This window comes from Physeter macrocephalus, chromosome 9 (genome assembly GCF_002837175.3).
Source record: "Physeter macrocephalus isolate SW-GA chromosome 9, ASM283717v5, whole genome shotgun sequence".
Taxonomy (NCBI): Eukaryota; Metazoa; Chordata; class Mammalia; order Artiodactyla; family Physeteridae; genus Physeter; species Physeter macrocephalus.
In genome coordinates this window covers 87,959,237-87,976,317 of record NC_041222.1, presented here as the reverse complement: position 1 = coordinate 87,976,317, position 17,081 = coordinate 87,959,237, and the positions used below count along the sequence as shown (strand labels likewise).

The window sequence follows — 17,081 nt, the reverse complement described above, 5'->3', positions numbered from 1 at the left end:
TGAAACTTCTAATATTGGTTCTTTACACCTTCAACATTGTTTTCTAATTATCTTCATACAGGACTCTGAGAAAGGCATGCATTTTAGTTTGTCATCATGCGTTTTGGTGTATTATTTTATATATTTTATTATGGCAGAAAAATAACTATTTTTCCAATGACTTGTGGCATTTTGCCTTTCAATATTAATAAGAAGAAGATTCTAAGCGTTTTAAAAAATCAAGCTTAGTTAAATTTTGTATCATACTGGATTAAGTATAATGTGTTAAACTTTGCTAAAAAAGTGTAGAGATTTGTTCTACAGCGGTGCAACCCAATAGATAAACAATGTGAGCCACATATGTAATTGTGTATTTTCTAGTAATCACATCTAAAAAAATACACAACTGAAGTTAATTTAAATCATATGTTTTATTTTACCCAATATATATGAAATATCATTTCAACTTGTAATCAATATCAAACTTATGAATGAGATATTTAACATTCTTTTTTATACTAAGTGTTCAAGATCCAGTGCGGGACATCTCAATTCAGTCTAGCTGAGTTTCAAGTGGCTACAATACTGGACAATGCAGTCCTGTGGGCTTAGTTTTAAACGCAGTGGCTAAGAGTCATGTGTCACAGTACCATTGATACAGTACAAAATTAGGGCCTGGAAGTAGGTGCAAAATTTAATTGGTCTTCTGAAGAAATTAGACTTTTTTAGCCTGGTCAGATTGGATTAGATCCTTATTGCTATTACTGTGTAATGACACAGGAGAAGGACTGTCTGCTCGGCCAGTGCTGATAATTGTGCTCACGTTATGAGCGTGGCTTTTAATTCATAGGTTTGTTTTTGCTAAAAATATTTTACTTACGGTCATGTATTTTTATTGTAGTAAAATATACATAACATAAAATTTACCATTTCAGTTGTACGATTCAGGGGCATTGAGTACATTCACATTGTCATACCACCATCCATCTCCAGAACTTTTCATCTTGCAAAACTTAAACTCTGCACCCATTAAACAATTAATCCCCATTCTCCCCTCCCCCCAGCCCCTGGTAAACCACCATTCTACTTTCAGTCTCTATGAACTTGACTACTTTAGGGGTATTTCATGTAAGTGGAATCATGTTATTTGTTCTTCTGTGACTGGCTTATTTCATTTAGCATAATGTTCTCATGGTTCATCCATGTCGTAGCATGTGCCAGTATTTTCTTCCCTTTTAGGCTGAATAATATTCATTTGTGTATATATACTATATTTTGTTTATTCGTCTGCTGATGGACGTTTAGGTTGCTTTGGCTGTTGTGAATAATGCTGCTAGGAGCATGGGTATAAAAATATCTCTTCACTTGTTTCAGTTGTATATCTATATAACAATTATATATCTGTTTTAACTATTTTGAGTATATACCCACAAGAGGATTGCTGGATCATATGGTAATTCTTTGTTAAAGTTTTCCCACAGTGGATGCACTGGTTTAGATTCCTAGTCGAATTGCACAAGGATTCTAATTTCTCCACATCTTCTCCAACATTGTTATTTTCTGTTTGTGTTTTTGTTTCGATTTTTGATAGTAGCCATTCTGGTGGGTGTGAGGTGATATCTAATCGTGGTTTTGATCTGCTTTTCCCTGATACCTAGTGATGCTAAGCATCTTTTCATGTGCTTTTTGGCCATTTGTATATTTTCTTTGGAGAATATCTATTCAAGTTCTTTATCCATTTTTTAATTGGTTTTTCTTTTTACTATTCAGTTGTAAGTGTTCTCTATATATTCTGGATATGAGATTCTTATCAGGTATATGATACACTTTCTCCCATTGTGTAGGTTCTCTTTTAACTTTCCTGACACTGTCCTTTGTTGCACAAAAGTGTCTAATTGTGATCAAGTCCAATTTATCTATTCATAACAAATTGCAAGGGGCGCCAAATAGCCAAAACAATCTTGAAAAAGAACAAAGCTCAGGCTTCATACTTACAGATTTCAAAACTTATTATAAAGATACTGTAGACAAAACTGTGTGGTACTGGCATAGGAATAGACATAGAGACCAATGGAATAAATTTAAGAGTCCAGAAATAAGCCTAATTTACATTTACGGTTAATTGAGTTTTGATAAGGGGATCAAGACCATTCAATGGAGAAAGAATTGTCTCTTTAACAAATAGTGCTGGGACACTGGATGTTCACAGGTAAATGAATGAAGTTGGATCCCCTCACACCATATTCAAAAGTTAACTCAAAATGGATCAATGGCCTAAATATAAAAACTAAAACCATAAAACTCTTAGAAGAAAATGTGGAGGTACATCTTCATGATGGCAATGGATTCTGAGATATAACGCCAAAAGCATGAGTAACAAACTAGTTCATGATTGTGTGAAGGAATCTTTTTTATCCACTTGCCAATTTTGTAAACTTTCATTTGGCTAAAACTAAAAATCTACCTAACCAAGTATACGTATAGAATCATGTTCCAATAGGTTGACAGTGAAGGAAGGGCCCCAGGCTGCACACAGCAGCACCTTAAGCCATCACCCCTGGCTTTGAACAATTTCTTCTCCTTGCTGGCAGAGTTTGCATCCTCCAGCCGTCTTCATCTTTTGGTGTTTATTTCCCCACATGGCTATCATGCTGCATTGGGCATTCAGGGTCAAACTCGGTAACTGATCCTTTGACTAGGACAATACTCTTTTTAATCCACATAGTTTACCTTTTTACTTCTCTTACCCACATAGAAAAGAAATAAGCAGAAAATGGACCAAACATAGGCTCAGTCTGAAAAATGTCACTAAGTGCATTTTATTTGGCTGTTTGGGCTTCTTGGCCATCATATTTTCCCCTAGTGGAATAGTTTTAGACAGACATCAGTGAACTGTATTTCTGTGCCTAAGCTGTGGGCTTATTTGCCTCTCAGTAACGAAACTGTTAAAGAATAATTTGTTCTACCACTCTTCCATTCCAAGAAATGTTACAACTTCTCTATTTCATTGTTGCAGATATTACGAGTCTTGTGATGAGTGCCTAAGGATTCCCCCCATGTATGGGATGGGGGCTCCATTATCTGGGTGCAGATGTGTCACCTGCTTTAGCACCTGCACTAATATTGCTAGGGTGGGTGTCTCCATAACACTATGAAACAAGATTCCTGAAAAAAGGATTCTGCTTCTTTGGAGAAGGATGAGCCATGGATATTTAGCTCTTCTTTATGATCAGGGAGGCATTTCTCACTAATAAATCTCTCATTTTTTATGTTCAGCTAAGAAGGTACATGAAATGGATCCTTAATTAAATTAAGATTCTAAAAATATGTCAAAGTACACTCTCTTACCTAGAGAATGTATGTTCTGTTAAAAATTATTAATTTCTTTTAAAGTTATACTTATTTATGTTGTAGTATCAGCAATAGTCCTTATTTTTACTTAAATGACCCATTTGCCTTTTATTATTAGTAGTTTTAAATATAGGCTCTCAAGTACCAACTTTAAATATGGAATTTGCTTAAAGGTAATAAAGTTTAAGTGTTGTAATGAAGACAAATCTACCTGAGGAGAAAGCTTTGTGGAAAACCAAGGCAAAAATTGAGCAGTTAATAGCCTGTATAAACTTCAGGAAATGCAGGTGCCCTTGATCTCAGACTGTTGATGGGACTTTTTGGCAGGATAGTATACTAAATTGTCTGGCTTTTCCAAAGGCTGACAGCTGAATTCTTGTAATCTATGATTTTTCTCTGGTTTCAACTGTTTTTTTTTTTTCCTGCATTTGTCATTGTTTTTTTTTAATTGAAGTATATGGCTGATTTACAATGTTGTGCCAATCTCTGCTGTACAGCAAAGTGACTCAGTTATACACATATATTCTTTTTTTTTACTATTCTTTTCCATTATGATTTATCCCAGGAGATTGTATATAAGACCCTGTGCTATACAGTAGCACCTTGTTGTTTCAATTATTTGTTTTTTGAAGCAGGCTTAATTCAGGGTATAATGCAGATAAAGATGGTGGTTTTACCTGAGATGCTGCTGCTTCTTTCTTCTTCTTTTTTTATTTTTAATCTCATGCACATGAATTTAATGTGTCTTCCGAAGGATACTTGAGTAGGCAAATTTTGTGACTCAGGAAATCAAAGTCCATTTTCCCTACAATCCTAGGTGGGCCTAGGATAAGCCTCTGATAATTCTGCACCCAATTACAATGTGGAGGAGGTTTCCCCACACATCCAACGATTCTCCAGACACCAGCTGGATGTCCTTCCATTTGACTCAATTCTGACACTATCACCCAGAGATAGCATCAGCCTCCAAAGGTTGAGGGCTCACCTACAAGACTGCTCCCTGCTTCAGATGCCAATTGCCAAGTCCAGGTTGTTACCAACTAGCTGTAAATCAGAGGTTCCTGCTAGCCCCTCCTTAGGTTCGATTAATCTCCTAGAGTGGCTCACAGAACTCAGGAAAACATTTTACTGACTAGATTACTGGTTTATGATAAAAGGATACAACTCAGGAACAGCCAGATGAAAGAGATGTATAGGAAGGTATGGGGAAAGGGCACAGAGCTTCCATGCCCTCTCTAGGTGCACCATTCTCCCCATGGCTCCATGTGTTCACCAACCTGGAAGGTCCCCTAATCCTGTCCTTTTGAGTTTTTGTGGAGGCTTCATTACACAGGTATGATTGATTAAATCATTGGCCATTGGCTACTGATTCAACCTCCAGGCTCTCTCCTCCCCTTCTCCTCCCAGGAGGTGGGAGGTGGGGCTGAAAGTTGGTTAGTTATCCTGGCAACCAAACCCTAGTCTTTAAGTACTTTCCCAAAGTCACCTCATTAACCTCAACCCGGGTGATGGAAAGGGGCTTGCTGTGAATAACAAGACACTCATATTACACCTTTATGGTTCTGAAGTGTTTTTAGGAGCAAAGGACAAGAGGCCAAATATTATAACAAAAGATGCTTCCACTGCTCTTACCACTCATGAAATTCCAAGAGTTTGGGGAGCTGTGAGCCAGGAACCATAGACACAGACCAAATATATGAGAAATACATTTTGGTCATCTGAATGACCAAATATATACTTCTTATAAATCAAAATATTGCACCTCTAACCTGATTTTCAGTATTTAAAATGTCTCATTTTGAATCTTTATTATAAAACACACATTTTTATATTTTATGATACTTTGGGATAGATAGTTTACTGCCTTTCCTTGATACTTTCCCTCATTTGTCTGTTTATGTGTATGCTCTTTAGAAGTATAAGAGACTGTAGAGACAGTTTAGTGCAAACAAGTTCAAGAAAAGGAAAATAGAAGGGCATATGTAAAGTCATTCCAGACAGCCTTCCTATGTAGGGGCTAGGCTGTTGGTGAACAGATCTGCGCGTCAAGAGAACGCACTCTAGCTGCCTTTCCCAGCCAATATGATTCTTCTTTAAATCAGTGGGCTACAAGAGACCAACAGACATATGGTGAAGCCAACCATATGAAAGAGAAGGAACACAGTGAAGAAATAGAACCAGAGGTATCTCAGATAAGAACAGCAGCAACAAATCTCAATTAGCATTCTTATTGAAATTCTGCATCGTATCACCTTTCCTGAGATAACAAAGTGCTTCTCTGAAAAAGAAAAATATAGGACCCCGCAATCCCACTACTGGGCATATACCCTGAGAAAACCATAATTCAAAAAGAGTCATGTACCAAAATGTTCATTGCAGCTCTATTTACGATAGCCAGGACATGGAAGCAACCTAAGTGTCCATCAACAGATGAATGGATAAAGAAGATGTGGCACATATATACAATGGAATATTACTCAGCCATAAAAAGAAATGAAACTGAGTTATTTGTAATGAGGTGGATAGACCTGGAGTCTGTCATACAGAGTGAAGTAAATCAGAAGGAGAAAAACAAATACCGTATGCTAACACATATATATGGAATCTAAGAAAAAAAAATGTCATGAAGAGATTAGTGGTAGGACAGGAATAAAACACAGACCTACTAGAGCATGGACTTGAGGACATGGGGAGGGGGAAGGGTAAGCTGTGACGAAGTGAGAGAGTGGCAGGGACATATATGCACTACCAAATGTAAATTAGATAGCTAGTGGGAAGCTGCCGCATAGCACAGGGAGATCACCTCTGTGCTTTGTGACCATGAGAGGGGTGGGATAGGGAGGGGGGGAGGGAGGGAGACACAAGAGGGAAGAGATATGGGAACATATGTATATGTATAACTGATTCACATTGTTGTAAAGGAGAAACTAACACACTATTGTAAAACAGTTATACCCCAATAAAGATGTTAAAAAAATAAAAATAAAAATAAATAAAAGCATAGAGAGAATTCTCTTCTCATACCATATAAAATCACTGCCTAGACAAAAGGAGACTCTCATTTATGCAAAGCAAAGGACCAAACAGGTGTTAGTACAAAAAACAGATAATTTCAGGAGTCATAAACCAATTGCTTTGCTCTACATAAATCAAGAGAGAAATCAAGAACACACTTCCATGAATTAAATCACAATTTAGCCTTGTTTGCTTTGAAACATTGTAACAAGATTAGTGCAAACTGACATCTTCAAACATTTCACATGAGCCCAAAGGGAAGCCATTTTCTGACCCTGGTAAATTTACAGTCCCACCTAGTATGAAATGGAGCAGAATGTCTTTGATGTTTTCAGAAGAATATTTGCCGTAGCCCCTAGTTGACGCTTTCATTACCTTACTCCAATAAATCTTCACTTTCTGTTTACAAACAGAGCACTTTTGGCATCCATTCCTATACACAATAGGTCTGAGTTTGTTGCAGTATCTGACAAGGTGCTTTTTTGCTTTTTGGTTTGTGTTTTTTGCTTGTTTGTTTGGTTTCGTTTTATCAGTCTGTCCATCTTCAACTATTTAAAGGGCACTTAAGCCCCAATGCCTCACAATTCAAAAACATGAAATAAAATTAAAAAGCAGATGGAGAACAATTTCAAACTAGCCTTGACTTCATGTGAGTTTCTTGAGGTAATACATAGCCTCACATAAGCTCTGGCTAGAACTATGGTTTGCCAGGGAGGGAGATGCAAGAGAGAAGAGATATAGGAACATATGTATATGTATAACTGATTCACCCTGTTGTAAAGCAGAAACTAACACACCATTGTAAAACAGTTATACTCTAATAAAGATGTTAAAAAAAAAAAGAAAAATATCAGAGTACGAGAAAGTTTATTGACAACGTTAGGAAAAGATTTTGAGAAATCAAGAACAGGTATACTTGGTCCATCCTGTAATACAAGTTTCAGAAAGAGGAAAAAGATCTAGGGATTGGGATGATGTAATTTTAAAAAGAAAAAGAAAAATTTCCCAAGCTGCAGAAAGGGTTAGGTTTTTAACCATCTACTTCACTCCCCCGCCCCCCCAAGAAAACCACCATAGTTAAAAAGCAGTTCTAGATATATCCTAGTGAAATGTCATGACTCCCAGAATAAAGAGAATATCCTAACCCTGCCAAAGAGAAGGGAAAAATACAGCTTTGCTACAAAGGAAAGAGTATCGTACTGGCTTTGCATTTCATGTCAGTAACCATGGATGATAAAATTAAATAATTTTTAAAATCTGAAGAAAAAATAATTTGAACTTAGTTTGGCTGCAGAATTCTATCAATCAAGTGAGGGCATGAGCTCAGAAATTTTAACATCATCTAAAAAAATTTATCAGTAATGTTTATACCAAAGCATAAAATGAGTCCAAGGAAGGTGATAAATTGAAATACAAAAGTTGTATTACTTAAGCAAAAAACAAACAAAAAAGCTAGAAAAAGACCCCAGTGTTGCTGACACAGAAAATTATGCAATCAGCAAAGTTAATGAAAATGACCTTTCCCTCTCAGTGGGTCCAGTCCTGTCTACTTCTGCAATGAAAAATCTTTACAAAGTCCTTTTAATGCTGTTTATTGATAGGGTTTAGAAACAACCTGCAGAAGAACCACAGAAGCAATTTAAATTTTGAAACAAATTGCAAATATTATATCTGGAAAACATAAATACTGATATGTACTTTAAAAACAGAGTATACCTAACCAAATTAGGCAATGGAGGAAGGTATAGTGCTAATTTCATAGAGAGAGATGTTCCAAAGTCAGTAAGTCAAGACATTAAGATCTATTATTCAAGCAATGAATGCATTATTTAAAATTTAACCGTGAACACCAGGAAACAACTGAGTTTCCATTCTTTTTAACAGTGGTTATTTCTGGAAGGAGAGACTAGGGCTGCCTAAGGAAGGGGTCTGGGTGTGGATAAAAGAGTATTTTACAATTTTGTTTATTCTTTTTTTAACCAAGTACATGCATTATATCATTTTTTAAAAAATTTATTTGTTTTTAAAGTTTTTAAGCTGAACAGCAGGGTTGGTCTGGGAAGGTTTAATCGGGGCTTCTCTGCCATCACCTACCCTTCCTTCTCTCCCTGAAGACCAACCTGCTGTGTGTACATCCTGAATCCCAGTGGCTCCTGTTTTTTTCCAGATTTGCTCCCATCAGATATCCATCAGCAGACCCATATAGATACTCTTTCCCACCTGTCTAACCCTTACCTTAACCTTTGCCAATTGTCCCTTCTCCTTTCCTTAATCTCCAAATTTCCTTAAAGAGAAATCTACACTTGTCTTTGTAGCCATCTCATCTCGTCACTCTCATACCCAGTGCAGAATGACTTGTACTCCCCAACACCGCTTAACTGAAACTTTGCCAGTCTTCCTTTACTTCTGTGCGGCTGAGCCACACTGACTCCATTTTGTCAGCTCCATCTTAGTTCTGCAATCCTACCCCTTCTCTTCTCTGCATGACTGAGCTTTTGCCTAACTCACAAAGAATACATCCAAGCCAGATAAGTTTCCTATCAACTTCTACCCTTGCCTTCATCTGATATGACAACTGGAAGAGTGCCTTTGCTGGCACAGATGTTCATGAGACCCCCGCTGGGGAGGAAAAAATCCCAGTTCCTGACAGATACAGACGTGCTTCTCACTTGGTGGTCAGATTCTATATTTCACTTTGGCCCCTTTAAATTCCCCTGTACCCATTTCAGCAGGGTGGAGTGCAGCTGTGAATGCTTCTGGATTGCTGTCTGCCTGATCCAACCTGTATGTAAGTTCACTTCAATAAACTTCATAATTCTACTTTATGGAGTTGCCTGCTTCATTTTTCAGTCTCAAAGTTCCTTCTCAGTTTGGGGAATATTATTCAATATCCCTATCTTTGAACAACTTCCTACTCGCCAGAATGAAAGCGTTACTTTCTAGGTCTATCATACTTGAACTCTAACAATAGTATTCCTTTTACTGGGGTCTGAGAATGAATCCTATTAGATTTCCCCGTTTTTAAATTTTTTTTTTAAAAATTGTGATTTTATTTCCATGATAATTTTAGAAGAATAAAATCATTCAGAATAATCTGTATAACCACCTTATAACAGTGTAGTGTTAACACCTTTGTAACCACCACCCATGTGAAAATATGCACATTTCTAGCACCCAGCAGGCTGCCTAGCACATCTCAACTGTCAGATTCAACCAGGTTGTTGCATGTATTATTGTTTGTATTGTTCTTTGCGTTGCTTTTTCTTATGGTATGAATAAATTAATTCAATGTATTGCTTTTTATAGTATGAATATTCCATTCTTTGCTTATCATTTCTACTGTGAAGATGTGTGTTGTTTCCGTCATCTGGCTATTAGGAATAAAGCCGGGCCTGTTAATGTTTAGCATGTTATTTCTCCCACCGAATGAGTTTCAGAATCAGTAGACAATGTCATCACATACAGTGGAATGCTGCCCTATTCAATGTCTTTTTTAAAACTACAGCTTTATTGAGATATAATTCACCCAATTCAAGTATACCCTTTAGTAGTTTTTAGTATATTCACAGGGTCGTGCAGTCATTACCACAGTCAGTTTTAGAACGTTTCATCACTCAAAAGGAAACTCTGTCCAGTCACTTCCCACTTCTCCCCAATGCCCATGTCACCCCAACCCTAGGCAATCACAAATATCCTTTCTCTGTCTATAAATCTGCAATTCTGCATGTTTCATATGAATGGAATCATACAATATGTGTGGTCTTTTGTTACTGGCTTCTTTCATTTAGCATCATATTTTCTAGGCTCATCCATGCTATAGCACCTATCAGTACTTCATATCTATTTATTCTTGAATAATATTTCATTGTATGAATCTACCACATTTTACTTATCCCTTCATTAGTTGGTGAACATTTGGGTTTTTTCCACTTTTTGGCTATTATGAATAATGTTGCTATGAATATTCACATACAATTTTTTGTGTGGCTGTGTTTTCATTTCCCATGGGTATAGAATTATGGAAAACACTGGGTCTTATGGTAATTCTGTTTAAGCTTTTTTTTTTTTTTTGTGGTACACGGGCCTCTCACCGTTGTGACCTCTCCCATTGCAGAGCACAGGCTCCGGAAGCACAGGCTCAGTGGCCATGGCTCACGGGCCTAGCTGCTCCGCGGCATGTGGGATCTTCCCGGACCGGGGCACGAACCCGTGTCCCCTGCATCGGCAGGCGGACTCGCAACCACTGCGCCACCAGGGAAGCCCTGTTTAAGCTTTTGAGGAAGTGATAGAATGTTTTCCAAAGTAGCTATACCACTTTACATTGAAACCAGCAATGCACAGGGGTTCCAATTTCTCTACAACATTGCCAACATTTGTTATTTTCTATTTTTGTTTTTTTTAATTTGTGATTTTGTTAACGTCTTCCAAGTGGCTGTGAAGTGGTATTTCATTGTGGTTTGATTTGCATTTCCCTAATAATTAGTAATAGTAATGTTGAGTATCTTTTCAAGTGCTTATTGTCCATTGGTATAGCTTCTTTAGAGAAATGTCTGTTCAAGTGCTTTGTTCATTTTTAGTTTTTTGGGTTTTCCTTGCTGTTATTGAATGGCAGCAGTTTATTATATGTTCTGGAATTAATCACTTGTCAGATATATGATTTGTAGAAATTTTCTCCCTTTCTCTGGGTTGCCTATTACTTTCTTGAAATCAAATTTACCTATTTTTAATCTTGTTCATGCTTTTGATATCACATCTAAGAAACCATTGCCAAATCAAAGATCACAAATTTATGCCTATATTTTCTTTTAAGAGTTTTATAGTTTTTGGTCTTACATTTAGGTCTTTGATCCATTTTGAGTTAATTTTTGTATATGGTATAAGGGAGGGATCCAATTTCATTCCTTTGTATGTGAATATCAGTTGTCCAGCATCATTTGTTGAAAAGGCTATTCTTTCTCTATTGAGTTTTCTTGACATCCTTGTCAAAAAGAAGTTGACTGTAAAAGTAAGAGTTTATTTCTCGACTCTGAAGTTTTTCATTCATATATTTGTCTGTCCTGTGCCAATATCACACTGTCTTGATTATTGTAGCTTTGTAGTGAGTTTGAAATCATGAAGTATGTGTTCTCCAACTTTGTTCTTTATTTCTTTCAGTCAACATTTGTTTGACTATTCTGGGTCTCTTGAATTTTCCTGTGAATATTGGGATCAGCTTGTCAATTTCTGTAAAGTAGTCAGTTGGGATTTTCTTAGGGATTGCATTGAATGTGTAGGTGATTCAGGGACTATTGCTATCTTAACAAAATTAAGTCCTCTGATACATAAACATGGGTGTCTTTCCACTAATGTAGGTCTTCAGTTTCTTTCAACAATATTTTGTAACTTTCAGAGTATACATTTTGTACTTCTTTGTTAAGGTTATTCCTAAGTATCTTATTCTTTTTCATGATATTGTAAATGGAATTAGTTTCTTAATTTTAGATTGTTCATTGCAAGTGTGTAGAAATACAATTAATTTTTAAATGGGTATTGTATTCTGAAAACTTGTTGAACTATTTTATTAGTTCTAATAGTTTTTAGTGGAGTCCCTAGGATATTCTATCTACAAAGTCATGCCACCTGCAATATAGTTTTGTTTCATTCTTTTCCAATCTGGATGGCTTTTATTTCATTTTCTTGCCTAATTCTCCTGGTTAAAACCTCTAGTAAAATGTTGAATAGAAGCTGTAAGAGTGGAAACTCTTTTTCCTGATCCTAGGGAGAAAGCATTCAATCTTTTACCATTAAGTATTGTGTTAGTTTGTTATTTTTCATTATATGCCCATTATCTGGTTGAGGAAGTTCCCTTTTATTGCTGGTTTAAGTGTTTTTGTTTTAACATAATGGAGTGCTGAATTTTGTCAATTGTGTGTATCTACTGAGGTATCATGGTTTTTGTCTTTTATGGATATGGTATGTTATGTTATATACATGTTTTTTATATATATATATGTATATATATGAAACCAACTTTGCATTGCTGGCATAAATTCTACTTGGTTATGATGTTAATCCTTCTGTATATTGATGGATTCAATTTGGTAGTATTTTGTTGATTTTTATATCTATATTCATAAGAGAAATGGGTCTGTAGTTTTCTCCTGACATCTTTGTCTGGTGTTGGTATCAGGGTAATATTGGATACAGAAAGATTAAGAAGTGTTTTCTCCTATTAAGTTTTTTGGAAGACTGTGAAGAATTGGTATTAATTCTTCTTTAAATGTTTGCTGGAATTCACCAGTGAAGCCATCTGAACCTGGGCATTTTCTTTTTAGATAGTTTTTTGATTACTATCCCATTAAAGTTCTATTCAGATTTTTGATTTCTTCTTGTGTCAGCTTGAGTAGTTTCCATCTGTTTCATCTGAGAAATTTAACTTGTTGGCTTGCAGTTAGTCATGCCCTTGTAATCTTTATTTCTGCAAGATCAGTAATGTTTCCTCTTTCATTCCTGATTTTAATAATTTGAGTCTTACTGTTTTGTTTGTTCAGTCTAGTGCAAAAATTAATTTTGTTGATATTTTCAAAAAACCAGATTTTGGTTCTATTAATTTTTTCTGTTGGTTTTCTCTTCTTTATTACTTTCTACTGTAATCTGATCTTTCATTTTTCTTCCTTTGGGTTCAGTTTGTTCTTTTTTTAAAAAAAATTGTAACCATTTAAAACATCAAAGTATAGTTAATTTACAATGTCATGTTAGTTTCGGGTGTCCAGCAAAGAGAATCAGTTATACATACATACATATATATGTATGTATATATATATACATATAGATGCTTCTTCAGTTTTTCGCAAGGTTAGGGATTCCAAAGTGTGCACAAGAACAGCTGAGTATTTAACTGAGCAGATTTGCAGGCAAATGTACATGGTGAACTCAGAAAGAAATCAGGAGATGAGATGCCACAGTCCTGGGCTTTGATCTGATCTGTCTGCCAGTAGACATTAGCTGCACATACCCATTTCCTTCCATGGCTAATTATATTTAATTTTTACTGGTCTCTGAAAATGACTTTGAGCAATGCCTTATATTACTGTCCCTTGGTTACTCTAAGTTTAGAAAAGTGAAAATCAGCACAATGTTGCCTGGAGAAAATGGGTTCCATGCTTTATATTACCGTATTACGTGTCTACTTTGTTTTAAAAATGTTAGCTGTTTCTTGATTCTCTACTTTTTTGCATGTCATATGTCCTTTCTTGCCAAAGAAGGAATAGGATGAAAGGTGTTTGATAATATGTATGTCAGGAAACGGGTGATGTTTGTGATGAAGGGAAACCCCATTCTACTCCATTTTAATGACCATTAATAGTGGTTTATATCACTATCTTAGTAACACTTGACTTCTTATAATTCTTAAAAATAGAGCACCCATAATCATTTTAAATTTGATTAATAAAAGGACCCTCCAGGGGCTTCCCTGGTGGCGCAGTGGTTGCGCGTCCGCCTGCCAATGCATAAAAGGACCCTCCAAGCTTCTTAGTTAACTGTCAACTCCTACTGCTAAATGAGAGTCCACACCATGGCCTGAGTAGTGCCCAGGCCCCTGTGACCAGCTCTCTGTCCAGCAACCTGTGGGACAGCAGCCTGTGGGACAGAGATACTGCAGTTTGCATCCCTGCCTCACCTCTCACTGGCTGTGTGAAGTCAGGGACATTACACTCCCCTATTCCTTCTGTGTTTCCTCATTTCACAACAGGGATAATGACACCAGTTCTGCAGGCTGGTGAGGATTTCATGAGTTAATGTAAACACTGAGTAAAAATTGCATTCTCCTCACCTTTAACCTCCTCCTTGTACTTTTAAAAAATTACGTATTATGACCAGTGTATTGGGTGTTCACCGTACTTCAGGTTAAATAGTAAAGATCTGCTGTGATTGTGTATGTGTGTGTGTGTGTGTGTGCGTGTGTGTGTGTGTGTGTGTGTGTGTGTTGGGGCTTAGTTAATTTCCATCTCCCCATTACCTTTCCTGGATTCTGCTTCCCTTGGGCTGACTTGGCATCTTTTCCCTGGGCACAGGGTGATGTGAGAGCAAAGCTGCTCAGAACCATGGTCCAATAAGGAGAAATAGACTGGCTCCAGTTAGCCACTCAGTAGATCAACAGCCCTACTGAAAACTGGGGATTAGCTATAATTATTGGATTTAGAATTACAGAATTATAAAATGAAATTTGAATTGTTCTTGTGTTGGGAAAGTGAAAGCAAACTGTACCATTTCAATTTTGTTTTAAGCTATCAAGAGAGGGTAAAGAAACCTTTTCCTAGATTTTTCTTTTACTAATTCTCTCAAACATCTGGTTCCTTTGCTAGGTGCTTCCTAGTTGATCGTTGGAGCCCTCAAGCAACATGCCAGAGCAGAGCAACGATTACCGGGTGGCCGTGTTCGGCGCAGGTGGTGTTGGCAAGAGCTCTCTGGTCTTGCGGTTTGTGAAAGGTACCTTCCGGGAGAGCTACATCCCCACTGTGGAAGACACCTACCGGCAGGTCATCAGCTGTGACAAGAGCATCTGCACCCTGCAGATCACGGACACCACAGGCAGCCATCAGTTCCCTGCCATGCAGCGGCTGTCCATCTCCAAAGGGCATGCCTTCATTCTGGTCTACTCCATCACCAGCCGGCAGTCCTTGGAGGAGCTCAAACCCATCTATGAACAAATCTGTGAGATCAAAGGGGATGTGGAGAGCATCCCCATCATGCTGGTGGGGAACAAGTGTGACGAGAGCCCGAACCGCGAGGTGGAGAGCAGCGAGGCCGAGGCGCTGGCCCGCAAGTGGAAGTGTGCCTTCATGGAGACCTCGGCTAAGCTCAACCACAACGTGAAGGAGCTCTTCCAGGAGCTGCTCAACCTGGAGAAGCGCAGGACCGTGAGCCTCCAGATCGACGGGAAAAAGAGCAAGCAGCAGAAGAGGAAAGAAAAGCTCAAGGGCAAGTGCGTGATCATGTGAACTCCCTCCCATGGGAGCAGCAATTGTGTGTCTCCCTCTCCTCCCCTCCCCCTCCACATGAAACCCACAGTCGTCAGGGTAGCATGTCAGGTGCCCACGTGTTAAATATTGCATTTTGACCGAGGTGTGCGCTGTTGTCCTCAGAGGGCATTTTACACCACCACCAATATGCACCCCCTCTCAAGAATCAGGGAATCTGACAAATGCTTAAAATGAAAACTAACATGCTCAGCATCGCAGGGAACCGAGTGGGGTGCCAGCCATTTCTGGAGACATTGTTTGCCATCAGGAGGCGTGAGGGCTTGTGCCCTCGGAAGCAGCGTGTGCCGATAGGGGGAAATACCATCTGCATGCATGTGAGAGCATGTTAACCCAGAGCTGCAGGCGCCACCCCCAAACCAGGCATCCCCTCTGCTCAGAAGCCAGTGACAACCCTTGGGGAGGGGAGAGGTGGGAAGAGGTGAGAAGACCAGGCCAAAGTTGTTCGGTTCCATGGTTCTTTTACTGAATTAAAAATAACACAGCCTCTCTACCCGCCAGAGGATGTTCACTGTCAGTTCCCAGCTGACCTGTGAGCCTTGCCACTCTGAGGGGAGGTCCTCACCTCACTAAGTCTAGTTATTAGCAGGTATCATTTTAGCCTTTTAGGGTATTTCTTTTCACATACAATGATGAATTCACTAAGAGTGTGCCGCTCTGTCAGAAATTCTTCAATTTCCGTTTAAAATGTTTGCGTAAGGATATTGTGACAGTACTAAAACATTGCAATAACGCTCCTGTGTGTTATATTTTGAGAGTTTTAGAAATGTGAAGTTTCCTTCCTCTGACCCATGAGGGGTATAACTCTTCCAGCCCTCAGATTTTAAATAAAAGCAATTAAAGTAGCTATTTTTTAGACATTTTTGTCCTCCAACATGATTTTCTTCTTTTCAATAACTCGATCTGTGTCCAACTGGGTAACAGCCAACAAAGGCCATCCGAAGACCAAAAGCGCATCCATTTTCTAACAGACACGGACATGTCTGTGCCATACTTTGCATCTTAATGAAATACGTTGAAACAAAGGTTGTTCACTGTGTTTTTGATGATTATCTATAACGAGTATATTCCTGGGAAATGCATTCAAGTAATAGATTATCATGCATGTTCCATTAGAAATGTCTTCTAAGAGCTGTTCAATGCAGGGTTCACTCTGGAAATGATTATCTTTTCCTCCTAATGATCTCGTGTGCATCCTCAATCCTTCAAACCAAATTACGGCCACTGCTGGTTCCTGCATGCTGGGTGGAAAAGGGTCTGGCAGGCTCTGTCACAGGCCGGGCATAGCCCACTCAGCTTATTCTTCTGCCATCCTCAAGGCTGCTTTGGCTCTGCTTCCTGAAAATTCCCACTGTCAGAGCCTGTAAATTCTCCTGTTTGTTCCAGTCTGCATCCCACTCTGGCCTCCTCTGGAATTTTCCCTTTCAGCACACCTTCCTGTCACCTGCCTGGCAGGCAGAGAGAGTGATGCCCTCAGGATCATGTAAGGGGAGCTTCTCGGCTGCTGGGCAGCAGTGCCCAGCTGGGACAGGATGGTCAAGTTTGGATGTTTGCACATACCCTTCTCTCCCGCACTTGCTGTCTCTTTCCTGTGCCTCCTGCTGCAGCAACTATTGGGCAGTTCTGTGCTCTCAACAGATCCTAAATTAACCTTTTTCTGGTTAAATTTTCTTGCCTTCATCTCATCCCCTGTCCTCTGCTAATAACTCATCCTTG

General features: G+C 38.4%; 1 protein-coding gene across 1 annotated transcript; it reads left to right on the top strand.

Annotated features, from left to right (window-relative positions):
* Window positions 1-14,726: 14,726 nt before the first annotated feature.
* Window positions 14,727-15,326, top strand: DIRAS2 (DIRAS family GTPase 2). Its single transcript, XM_007120199.2, has one exon. The coding sequence runs from the start codon at window positions 14,727-14,729 to the stop codon at window positions 15,324-15,326; it is 600 nt and encodes a 199-aa protein (XP_007120261.2).
* Window positions 15,327-17,081: the final 1,755 nt, after the last annotated feature.